Below are 13,157 nucleotides of genomic sequence, written 5' to 3' on the forward strand. Positions count from 1 at the left end.
GGACAACCCAGAGCTGCTAAGTAAATCCTTTACTTCACAATGGGCTTAATGAAGGAAAAGGGAACAGAGTTTTAATGGGAGGTTGGTTGATGGAGTCAAAGGCTCAGAAAGAACCAATAGGATAAAGGTGGCCAAAAGTCCATCATTTTTGACTACCCAGAAGTGGCTGGTGACCCTTACAGGGGTCCTTTCTTTGAAGGGGAAGGATCAAAGGCCACACTGTAGAGAGGTGAGGAGGGAAGTGAGCAGAGACGTGGGGGCCACCACTGTGGACCCTTGTGAAAAGTTTGGTTGAGGTGGGCAGGGGAAAGATAAGGTGAAAGCCAGAAGGAGATGGGCGACAAGCCGAGGACCAGTTAATGGTGGCAAGACGGAAGAAATGTTAGTAGATCCATGCATTGGCATTCCGTTTGTACTTTGCTTGTGAAAGATGATTACTTGTTTACGTAAGTAAAATCCTATGTCTTGGTGAAGACCAGAAATCGCAGTCCCTGGGGTCAGGTGTTAAATTTAACATCTTTTCATTTACTTGTTACCTTAGTTAGAGCAGAACGTCTTATATGAAGTATATCAGAAGACATAACTATAAATGAAAGTGTAAATTGGTCCCAAGTTAATGAATTTCTTTACCATTGTTTCCCTGGCAGTAAAAGCAGCCTGTGCTTGTTTAACTCTGACACACATGTTAATTCTAGTTTATTCTCACTGCTACACATTTGAATGGTTCCACATCCAATCCACAGGTTTACATTGTTGTATTTGCGGCATGATTTGGGGACCATGGCAGTGAGCTGTGTTACATATGGATGACATTCCCTGCCAGAGAATTGAAATAGGCCTTTGCCCAGCATTCATAATTACTGCCACGTTTACTAAATTTACATGCTGGGGAAATATTTTCTAGAACATGGTCGCATGGCAATGGTGTGGCGTGGTGGAGGGATGTCATCAAAACAGTGCTGTTTGAAAATGACAGTCTGGCCGGCAAGTGTACTACAACACAGTACTGCTGGGTTAAGAGGGATGCCCAGACCAAGCGAAGGCCCGACGCAGGCTCATGGGCCCTGAACTTCCATCCTAGGGAAGCCCTGATGGGGGGCGTTGGAGGTTGTGGATGCTGAATAATCCAGACTGAAGTGTATATTGCAGTTCAACAACATAATATTGGCTGTGACTATTTGTAGCAGGTGTGACTCTTACTCCATATACACAGGCATACCAAGATAAGTCAGAGATGAGTGACTTCAGGGGCCATGTGGGTGCAGGTGACATGGGTATCAGTGGCCGCCAAGAGGAAGAGAAGATGCATTGCCACTCTCTTAATGTCTATGCCACTTGCAGCCTTTCAGAGGCTCTGGTTCTCCTAGGGAGGGCATGCCTCCCCCCAACTCTGAACGGCCAAATAGCCAAGAATGAATTTCCCTCCAGCCTGATGGAATGAGGCTCTGGATTGAGATATCATTTGATTTAGAGAAATAACCCAAAAGTCAGATCTCCTTGAAAGCGGGTCCCTTCTGAGAAGACACTAAAGGAGAAAGAAAGTTCTATATCTGGTTGCATTACCACTTGTGGCTCAGTGATTGCTTCTCTCCAACAGTTCCCAACAGTGCAAGAGAGCACCTGGGGGAGTGGGCAGTCACAGGCTCTCTTCACCCGCATGTGGCCCTCTGAGGTTACCTCTCTTCCCTTCGGAGAGCCAGGGAAAGCTGGAGACAGAGATGACAGCAAGCCGGAAGCAGCTCCAACTCTGCGGCCTTGAAAACTATTCTGCGATTCTTAATGAAGAAGGAAAAGGAGGCTGTTGGGGATATTTAATAATGGCTGTGGTGGCATGATTTTAAGCATGAGTCTTTTTTCCTTTCTTTTTCTTCTTCCCCCCTTTTTTTTTTTGCATTATAAAACCTTTAATGACCTTCAATGCCATCACTTTCCCACCTTGTAAAGCTCACCCGTAGAGTTATTACCATGCTTAATTTTATTGCCATAACCCATGCGAGAACAGACCTGACCTGATTCTGTCCATCCATTGGTTATGGGTGACCGTGGTAAGCATGCTTCTTAACAGACCTTTCTTTGAAATGCAAATTTGTTGCTTATGAATTTATTTAAAAAACCCGTTTTGAAAAGACAAAATGAAATCACTATACTGAAAAAAAGTAAAGATTCATTATCATACCACAGTAGTATGAGTGCTTTCATACTTTGCTTTTCACTTTCCACATAAATACATACTTTAATCTATTTATAACCACAGTATGTATATACTACTGTTGGATTCCATTTTAATGGAATATATGTGCACGTCATTTTAAAAAAAGAATCATAATGTGTTCCAAATTAAATGGAATTCTCTAACATTTTTGTTCCAGGGTAATCTTAATCATCTTTGAATCAGAATGGTTTTGCTGTCCTCTAAATCTGCTCATTTCTGATATTGAGAACTATAGAACCCACCAAATATATTATCCTCTTTATGACGGGAATAGATACTTCTCCTTATAGTAATTAGTATTTAATAGGTGCTTCATAAAGTGTAGCTATTATTTTCAGAATTATCAAGTTAAAAATATTTTGTTTTTCTGATTACAAAATGAATACGTACTCTTTATTTTTAAAAATAACATTACAACATTGTAGAAATTTATAAACATTCATTCAGCAAATGTTTATTTTAATAATATTTGCCTGAAAATATTTTTGGATGAATGGATGAATATAAAAGTTACTATATATATATATATATATATATATATATATATATATATATATATATCCTTAATTTTGTTAAATGAGTCCTTTCTGGCATTTTCTACCCAATTTGAAGATCATTTTCTTAGTATTCATCTCTATATTCTATATTTTAACATTTCCTAAAATATAAAGAAGTTTGCTTCTCTTTTGGTTATTCATAAATGACTTAGATACAATGATTATAGAATGTGGTGAAACATTTTTTCACACATGAAAACACTGACATTTCAGGTAATTTCCAAATACGTAAACCAATATGTTAAGAAAAATAACTACCCTCCTACAAACACTACCAAAAGCTGAATATATCAAAAATAATTTTCCCTTTTGACCATATAGTTTATTTTAAATTTTTTAAAACTTTTTATTGTAGTGACGTATCTACAACTCAGAATTTCCATTTCCATGACTTTCAAGTATACAATTCAGTATTGATTACATTCACAATATGGTGCTACCATCACCAACATCCTTTACCCAAACTTTTTCGTCACCTCAATCAAAAACTCTGCACCCATTAAGCACCCAGTCTCGTTCTTTTTAACATCTGTACGTATTATATCATATGGATATACTAAACTCTATAGTTTTGCATTTGATGTTCATGGGGAATGTTAAATTTCTTCTAACCTTGTTTTTAAAAAAGAAAACTATAGTACATTTTTGTTTTGGCTCCCCCAGTCCTTTCAGAGGGAATTCCAAAATTTCATGTTAACCCTCAGTCTTAGCTTTTGGGGGCTTTTGAGAGTCCTTTAGTGTTACAGTGGCCCTGTTTCTCTGAGTGTAACTCTCAGTTTGGACACCTAGCATCCAGAAATCATAAATCTTCATATGTATTCAGTGTAGAAGCCGAGCCCTGTGCGATAGGAATACAATGAATTTAGTCCTTTTTAATGCCAATTGAATATTTTGATTGTACCATTGTTTTGAATACTTGGAAATAATTTTCAATTCTCTCTCCATATTAGATCATTTTTGAAGCAGAACGTGGCAAGGGGGAAACTGGTGAAATAGCAGTGGATGGTGTCTTGCTGGTTTCAGGCTTATGCCCAGACAGCCTTTTCTCTGTGGCTGGTTGAATGTGACTGTTGACCTTTATAACTTTATATTTGGCTCTTTATTTCGAGTCTCTAGTTTTGCTATCACATCATAGATTCTCCCATCCCATTTTAGAAATATAATTCAAAATGTACCAAGAAAAATATTATTGTAAGGTGCCTTTCTTGTAGAACATTTGCTAATATTTGCTTTATATATAGTACCATTGTGTTGTCTCATTCATTTTTGAATTTATAAAGTGTGGAAATGCCAGTTCAGTCCCCCACCCCACCCCCAGTATTTCTGATTCATCTACATAAATTGGTGACCTTCTATACATTTATAGAATTAACACCCCCACCCCCCAAAAAAAGAAAACCACAACGAATTGTTTAACTGTTGGACTTTTATAGCATTTCTTGGAAACTATGACATCACGGATAAAATTTGCCCAAATGGCTTAGCCTGATCTTTCACAGCCAAGCTTGTGTATTTAAATGCTTTGTAATAACAATAACCAAATAATCACCTTGTGTCATGGTCTAAATCTGGACAAATAAGAAAATGTGTTGTTGACTCTGTGTTTAATCATGTGTACAATTATTTGTCTTCACTGGAAAATGTGGTTTTTATTCTTTTCTTTATGGAAACATTGTATATTCTTAAGATATTGTTTCCTATTATAGGAAAACGTGACTGATTTATTAGGCCTCACAACTGCAATGCAAATTAGCATAAGTTGTTGAACTCAAGGCCTTCAGAGAGCTACCTAAAACTAAATTAGCAGGTAGCAGGACTCAAAAAAAAAAGACTGATTGCCTTCTTTTCTATTTCTCTTTTCTTCCAAAAGAACAGCTTTGTGTGTAAAGACCCCTGAGTGGATTCCCTGAGGACCAGCACTGAATTGTTTTGAGATTATGGGTCAGAAACAGACGAGACTTCTCTCCAACAGAAAGTTCCCTAGATATGCCTACTACCGCCCAAGGAAAGTAAGGCTTGTGCACGGGGAGGAAGGAAAGAGAGAAGGTGGTCTGCTTGCTAGTCTTTAAAGTTGGTGGCCTCACTCTTGAAGTTCTTTTATACTGAAGCCCAAATTAATCCTTCTTCAACAATATTCTCTTTAATACAACCAACACATACCACCTTTTAAACAGTTAGGAAAAAAACACATTGTTTGCTTTTAGCTTGAGTGCATTTTGGCATACAAAGTCTATATAGGACTGTATCTGTATCTGCTCAGACAAGTGCTAGTAATAGAAATCATAAAAGTAGTGTTGCTAGTGAGATGAAGAACAGCCCAACTGAGGCAAATCAGTCCACAGAATCATAAGAGATAATAAATGGTTGTTCTAAGCCACCAAAGTTTGGGGCAGTTTGTTGAACACCAAAAGCTAACTGATGCACTCCCTGACCTGGTGGAGTGGCACTTAGTGGTGGTGCCCATCCCCTATCCACGAGGGAGAGAGCAACCCCTTGTTTATCCCAGCTTGGTTTTTGTATCGTGCCCATGTCTGGTTCGTGCCTTGGACACAAGGAGAAATAAAAAACAGAAAAAACTAACTGATACAACTCCCTTTCTCCTCAGTGACCAAGGAAATTGGAGAGCATAGTTATGGCTTAAAGGGAGATGGAGGGGGGAACTTGCAATGAAGGACAGTGCCCCGGTGATCCAGGTTGAAGGAAGAGATGTTAAATCACAAACAAAAGGAGGCCTGAGAGCCTTGTTATATATGGGTGGAAAACCAATGCATGAAGCTGAATTAAGTTGAATTGAATGATGATATTCCAGGATTCCCTAATATAGCTGTGACGGAGACTTCTGGATGCCTACCCAATGCCCATCCTCACCTTTTTCTCTACAAGCATAATTTTATATATATATATATATATATATATATATATATATATATATATATATATATATATATATATATATATATATATATATGGGAAATTGGGGGGAAGGAGGAGGCAGAGCAATCTACTCACCTAAAAGACTGCATTTCCCAGCAACTGAGAGAGAGGAGGTATTGAGATGTAAGCTGAAGCCATTCACATGGCTCCAGGAAGGATTAAGGGGGCTCTCTCTGCCAGCAGCCCCTTTTGCCACTTCTCTTCCACCTTCCTGCCTGTGGTGTGATTGTAAAGGTGGAAACACCATGCCCTGTGCTGATGAGGACAAGGACCACACGCTGTGAATGGGGCAGTACAGAGCTCGAGGAAGCTGGGCCCCTGAGGACATCATGGAGTCTCTATCCTAGTCCCCATTTGCTCACTGCTGGGTGTTCTATTAATTGAGAGGAAAATACACCCTTACTTGGCCTAAGATTTCAAACAATGCACAATCCTGATCCAGGTGGCCCCTCCCTCTGACTCCTTGGGGCTGCCACTGCCATTTCCACTACACGACAGTGGTCATCAGAACTAACTCTTTGGACCCTTAAATGCCAACATATTGTTTTGAATCCCGATGAACAGCCTACAGTGTCTTCCAGCACCAAATGATGTTTGGGTTCCTTTGAGTTACCCAAGTTCAGGTAACTCAGCCATGACTGCCATATCTGTCATACTTGGCCACCATCTAAGGTGCAAACCCCTCGTGTCATGCATCCTCTCCCTTGCTCTCACCTCCATGCTGGTATGGGCTTCCTCCTCCGGACATAAACTCTTACTAGAAAATATCCTCCCTATCACAGTCTCTGATCCTTCATGGTCTAGTAAACAAACCCCATTCCATCTTTATCCAAGTCACAGATCTCTTCCTCCATCTCTCGTCCTTAGCTGAAACCAGGCTTTCTCCCAGGGACACCTCTCCCCCTGCAGCCTTATGAGGTGAAATCTGCTCATCTTCCCACTGTCCACACGAGGCAGCATCTGGGAGGAGAACATGCCGGCTCCACCCTTGTTTCTGATCTCTTATTTCTCCACTTCTACGGGAAAGCTGTTGGTCCTTGGATGCTCAGTGAAACAATTCTACAGGCCTTTTGTTTGTTCGTAGCCACTGTCATCAGCAAATGTGGTGACATCCATGCAAATGACCCATCCAGTACCCTTGCCTCCCAGTTCTTGGACCTCCTCTATTTGGTTACCATCACCTCTTCCTCAGTCACTGCACACATGGTCTCGCCTTGGACTTGATCGTCACCTGGACATACTCTCCTCTGAGTTCTTAAACCTTAACATCCCATTATCTGGTCCTTGTGGCTTCCTCCTCTTCTCACTCCTTCACACTTAGCCATTGGCCTTTCTGAAACCCCCATTTTGTGGACGTCTCCATTTTCTCCTCATCTCTCAGCTTTCTCCTAGCTTCACTTCCTTCTGTAAAAAAACAATCTAGACCTCTAGGTCCACCTTCTCTTCCACCACACTCCTGCCAGTGCCCCTTGAGGCCCCTGCCTTGGCATCTTTCCACCGCAGCCACTGGTAGAGCCCCAAACCGGATCACCCCAACTAGCTTCACTTCTCTGTTCCTGCTAAGGGTTGCTGAGCATTGTTAAAGGAAATGACACAACTGTGTGGACTGGTGTTTCAACAAAACTGTGATCTTTAACCTTCAAGGGACCCTCAGTGCTGCCCAAATTACTCATCACTGAATGGTGCTTGCTATTTGCTTGTAGACCCCAGAGAAGGGTTCACCAGGATTTCCTACATCCTCCAGCCTCAGCGGGTTTGTAGTAACATAGTGCAGTAACAAGAGTGCATTTTGGCTTCCCCTCTGAGGCTGATTGTTAGCAGCTGCCTAAAGCACTGAGTGGAGGCTTCTGAGAGGCCATCTGAGTATTTGTAATAAGCAAGGAGGGGTAGTGAATGACACTGTTTTGAGTTCTCAAAGGCAAGAAGATGGCAACTTTAAGGAGCTGTGACCTTATGCATGCCCCCGCCTTCCTGTTCACCAGCTGTGTTGCTAACTCCCCTCAAGGGAGAGAACAAAACCCCTGAACAGTCCTCACTGCCTCAGGTTATGCAGTCTTGCGCCTGTGAGGTTCCTCTTTTCCAAAGATTTCAAAAAGGGGCAGTTGTGTACAGTTTCCCTGTTCTGGGAATGCCAGTGCTCCAGTCTTCCCCAGGCTGAAGGCTGATCCTAACCAAGGAAATGTCCCAGAGCTGCGTGGGGCCCTCAGGGCTTGTACCTTTGAGTAGGCAACTCACCCTGGGAACACTTCACATACTGGGCCAAACTTCTGAGACTGGTCTCAGAATTTTGTCACATCTAAAAAATCCCCTGACTTTCCTTCCATTATCTCTGAAGAGCAAAATGAGAAGGTGATGCTTGAGCATGGCCCAGGCACTGAGTCGTTCAGTATTTGCTGTTTATGAAGACAAGGACGCAACTGGAAATTTGAGCATTTGCAGGATATTTGATGCTATAAGGCAGTATTTTTAGATGTGATAATGGTACTGTAGTAATGTGGGTTTTTAAAAGAATTCTCTTTCCTTTGGAGATAGACACTAAAATATTTAGAGATGAAATTAAATGAAGTCTAGAATTTGCTTCAAAATAGCATGGGAGAAGGAAAAGTGGTGGGGGGTGGGAATCTAGATCAGAAGTTAGCAAACATTTTCTGGAAAGGGCCGGAGAGTAAATATTTTAGGCTTTGTGGACCATGTGGTATTAGTCATAACTAAGTACTCAACTCCACCATTGTAGCTCAAAATCAACTGTAGACAATCTATAAATAAACGGGAATGGCCATGTTCCAGTAAAACTTTATTTAAGAACATGTAGCTGGCTGAATTTGGCCCGCAAGCTGTAGTTTGTGGACCTCTCTGATTTAGATGCAACAAGACTGGCCACGAGTTGATCACTGTTGAAATTGGGAGATGAGTACATGGGGGCTGATAATACAAATTGGTCTACATTTTTTTATGTTTCAAATTCTCCACAATAAAAAGTTAAAAAAAGCAAACAAGGAAGGATATACGTTTTTTAAAAGACTACTGTAACAAATGGTTAAAATAAAATTGTTTAGAACGTGGTGCGTTAAACCCTTGGGTGTCTGTAAAATGTCCTCTGCGTAGTCCCCTAGCATTTCGAAGAATTGATATGCTACTGAATTTCTCTCTGTTTTCAAAACCAAGAAGGTAGTTGGGACTTGGGCAAAACCCAAGACCCCCTTCTACTCCAGCACTCGATACCTTCCCAAGACTGCACCACCATCCAGTCTGGCCTGAAGTAGCTCAAATTTTCTTATTTTTTCTTGGGGACACAAAAGACCAGTGGGATGACTAGGGAATATTTTTAACTGGAGATGTTCTCAGATATTAAGAACTGTGAAGGGTCTGACATTTTACCCTACTTGGCAGGTAATAAGTTAGCCTGCTACCATTTCAGAGATAGTGGTAGAAAACATCAGACTACTGGCTGAAAGACGAAGACTGGATTATTTCAGGAACAGCAAGTGGCATGAGCTGCAGGCTCACGCCAGTCCCTCTTGTCCCTCCAAGTTCCACAAGGTGTGGGTCAAGGTGCAGGCTGGGTTCACAGTGGGCTTGTACCACAGCTGAGGGATCCCGAGCTTAGGGCAACACCAATCTTATAAGGGAGCTGATTGCAAACCTGCCTAACCTTTGCCCCAGAGGGAGGAAATATCTTTATTATCCTGGTTAGGAAACAAATCTGCCCTCTGGAAGGAAGGCTCTGTCCTCCAGGCTGTTTGCTATACATCCTTGAAAAGATAGTGCGGAACAAAACTGCCAACACCTTTGCACAGAAGATGAGTGGAAACACAAGAAACCCATGGGGAATTGCCTCTGACATCAGAGACTTACCTTTCTCGGATAAGTTAGGTGAGGTGACAAAAGAAAGACTAGGGGAAATGTTGGTCCCATAACATTTCAAATAGCATTCTCACTCTTGATACAGGCATGGCTCCCCTTCTGTTAAGTGAACAGTGCTACTGCTTTCTAAAACACATGTTCCCAGATCTGCTACTTAAATTCTGTTCCAAACAGACCATAAGATATCAGTTAGGTGATTTAATTTCTGCAAAATAAACAAACAGGGACTGAAATCAATCCACATTTTGAGGAAAAACTATCAGTTTTGGAGCATATTATAATTTGATACTCTCGTCTAGAATTAGTCATTTGTTTTTAGTCAAATATTCTACTATCGAGTATTTGTTTAGAACATTTCAAGTATTTTAGAAACCTGACAGGGCAAATTGGATAATATCTATTTGGCATTATTTTGGATAAATACATGTTCCCAGGGAAGGCTGAAAGCTATCAGGCTGAAGTCCGAATCTCCACTACTTATATCTCAGTACAATGGTATGAAGCGAGATTTTTTTTAAACTCCTTTGACATTTCTGAGGCCCTCCACAAATGTCAACAAGGCTTAGACTGGGCAAACATACAAAAAGTCAACATAAATGAATTCAACCTTTTTCTCTTTAATTCGGTCAGACAGTGACTACAAATGCCAAATAATGGCGCTCTTTCTCTTTCTCCATTAAAAGTATTGTTCAGGCATTGTGTACAGGTCGCCTCATCATGTCTGCTCAGGGAAGGGCAAGGTAGCATGGACTTTGGGGTTTTTGTACATGTGTATAAATAAGGAATTTTTAAAGGTGGAGAATGGAGTTGTAGATTGGAATAATGTTTTATGACCATTTGGAATTCTTACATTTTTAAATGCCATATCTCTGCTTCATAAAATTTCTATCATTTACTTGCACACCAGTGTTCATGGCAGCATTATTCACACCAGCCAAAAGTGGAAACAACCCAGTTTCCATTAAAGATGGGTGGATAAAAAGAATGTGTTCTAACCATACAATGGAATGCTTTCTGGCCATAAAAAGGAATGAAGGGCTTATACATGCTACAACATGGTGAACCTTGAAGATATTATGCTCAGTGAAAGAAGCCACACCCAAAAGGGTAAATATTGCATGATCCCACTTATGTGAAATATCTGGAATAAACAAATTCATGGAGACAGCCAGTAGATTAGAGGTGACCAGGGGCCAGGGGGAGGGGGAATGGGGAGGTATTGTTTAATGGGTACAGGGTTTCTGGTTGGGGCTTATGGCAAAGGATGGTGGTGATGGTTGCACAACACTGTGAGTGTAATTAAGGCCACTGAAATGCACCCTTAAAATGGTTTCAAATGGCACATTTTTTCTTATATATATTTTACCACAATGAATTTTTTTTAAAATTGTATTGCATGTGGAAAAAAATCCATAAGAAGATTTGTAAACAGATTTATGCCTTGAGCCAAAATCATGGTGTGGGGCAAGGGTCTGGACTGGAGCTGGGTAGAGCTGCCCCTCAGACACCATGGGCAACACTGGTTCTCAGTTCCTCACTCCACAAATGGGGGCTGGGGCAGGAGAATATCTAAGGCCCTTTAAAACTCTGAAAGTCAAAGTCTATTTTGCTGTTATACCATTTTTTCTAACTGGCTTAAAATAGAAAGGTTACATATGCATATTTTTGATTAAAAAATAATATCCTGTATATACCTTTAATCAATGTGAGACTGTAAAATAAATGATTTTTTTTCCATTTCTCGGTTGCTGTGGTTTTGTTTGCTTGTTTCTTATAGTGCCCTCCACCCTGTGACTGCTTTCTGTAGCATGAAGAGAGCTGGGTTTAAATGAAATTTGGCAACAGCTAGTTAGAGTTTCCTTCTCAGTAATTTCTGAGTGCCTGTATGCTTAGTTCCCTGACAATCTTGCTCAAACCACATTGGGAATTGCCTTTTTCAGTACAAAAATCACACAAGAAAACTGGTAGTGGCAATTCGTGGTCATCCATCATGTATGACCAAAAATAGTATTCCTATCTCCAAACTCCTCTCCTAAGTAGAAATGCATAGCAACACTATGCAACAATAAAATGGAATAGCCCCAATCGAACAACCCAAAGGTCCACTGTGAGTAGAATGGATAAATAAATTGTTGTATGGTCATTCAATGAAATACGTGAAAGAAACTAGATTGAAAAAAACTAATGTTACTCATGACAATACAAATAAATTTCAAAAGCATGTCATTGAGCAATAGAAGCCAGAAGGTACATACTGTATGGTTCCATTTATATAAGGATGAAAAGCAGACAAAATTATTCTATGGTGTAGAAGCCGGGATTGTGTCAGCCCCAGGGGGTGTGGGGTGGAGGGGGTCGGGTAACTGGAAGAGAACACAAGGGGGGCTTCTGGGAGACTAGTGATAATCTGGTTCTTGAACTGGATGCTGTTTTAAGGCACTTGATGGGTTTCACTTTGTGTACACTTATGATTTGTGTACTTTGTTATATATGTTATACTTCAATAAAAATTTACTTTACAAAGGAAAAATACCACCACCACCACCCCGTTTCAGCTGTATCTCATGGATCTGACACTGTGCCAGATGACATCAGACACCTAGACCCCAACTCTCCATGCCACCATGCCAGGCAGGTCATGACTGAAGTCACACAGGAATCATGTATATTCTAGCCACCAACTGACTCGTTTACGTTGGGGATGTCCCCTGGCCTGCCAGTCCAGCTATCAATGGACGCTGGACCTCAGCAGGCAGCTCAGGTGGGTGGCACTGGAGCCATGAGGGGTGCGTCAACAGGCCCTGGGGCTGAGGCCTGAGGAAACACTCCTGCTACACAGGTGCCTGGAACCCTCACCCTGCCCACATCTACTGGTCATTCTGGACTGTGATAAAAGTCTCCACACCCCCTCTTCTACCTCCGTCACTGTCTTCTTAAAATCTTTTCCCTCCTAAAAGGTACCCAAGCTACAGTCCCCGACATTTCCTGGTGAACACTTTCCCACTCTCATCGCCCACTGTTTCCACCCTCTCCGAGTTGTAGCACTGCCCCCTTGTGGCGGCCTACACGCGCGTCTTAGGTTCTCCTGCTGCGTTTGCTCCGCATCAACTCTTGGGGGTCTTGAGCACCCACGCTTCTCTCTGGGTCCCCAGAACATCCAATTCAGCCACCCCCGAGATTTTGAAGAATCCAGCCATGCAGACCTTTCATTCCCTCCAAGCAATGGAAAAAGCTACTGAGTAGGAAGGGCGAAGTCTGAGTAGCGCTTGCATGGCTTCATCCCTTTTTTTTGTTTTAATTTTAGAATGTATTAAATAGGAAAGCCGTCAGTTTGAACAGGAGGGGAAACAGACATTTATTAAAAAACAACACACACACACACACCCAAAAAACCCCACAACATTTAGCAGAAATCAGCGGAGAAGGCATGTAGTGTGTGTTGCCGTTAGTACATCACAGCAAGTGTTGGGAAGGCCTTCTGCTGAGTGGGAAGGCCTTGACAGATTTAAATTCCTAAGTAAGTCCTAACCCCTCACTGTACAAAATGCCACTGGAAAACTGTGTACCCCAGACCAAAAGAGGATTTTCAA

The 13,157-nt window shown here is 41.4% G+C and overlaps 1 protein-coding gene and 1 non-coding gene across 2 annotated transcripts in view; both read left to right on the forward strand.

Moving 5' to 3' along the window:
- Positions 1-5,403, forward strand: part of EGFL6 (EGF like domain multiple 6) — a 61,067-nt gene extending 55,664 nt beyond the window's left edge. The window contains 1 exon segment of the mRNA XM_037822704.1: positions 3,720-5,403. Within this exon segment, the coding sequence (XP_037678632.1) occupies positions 3,720-3,830 (111 nt within the window). The 3' untranslated portion in view covers positions 3,831-5,403.
- On the forward strand, positions 5,192-5,324 carry LOC119524337. Its single transcript, XR_005214790.1, has one exon. It is a non-coding gene; the product is annotated as a small nucleolar RNA SNORA48 (small nucleolar RNA).
- Positions 5,404-13,157: the final 7,754 nt, after the last annotated feature.

The sequence above is a fragment of the Choloepus didactylus genome, chromosome Y, assembly GCF_015220235.1.
Source record: "Choloepus didactylus isolate mChoDid1 chromosome Y, mChoDid1.pri, whole genome shotgun sequence".
Classification (NCBI taxonomy): domain Eukaryota; kingdom Metazoa; phylum Chordata; class Mammalia; order Pilosa; family Megalonychidae; genus Choloepus; species Choloepus didactylus.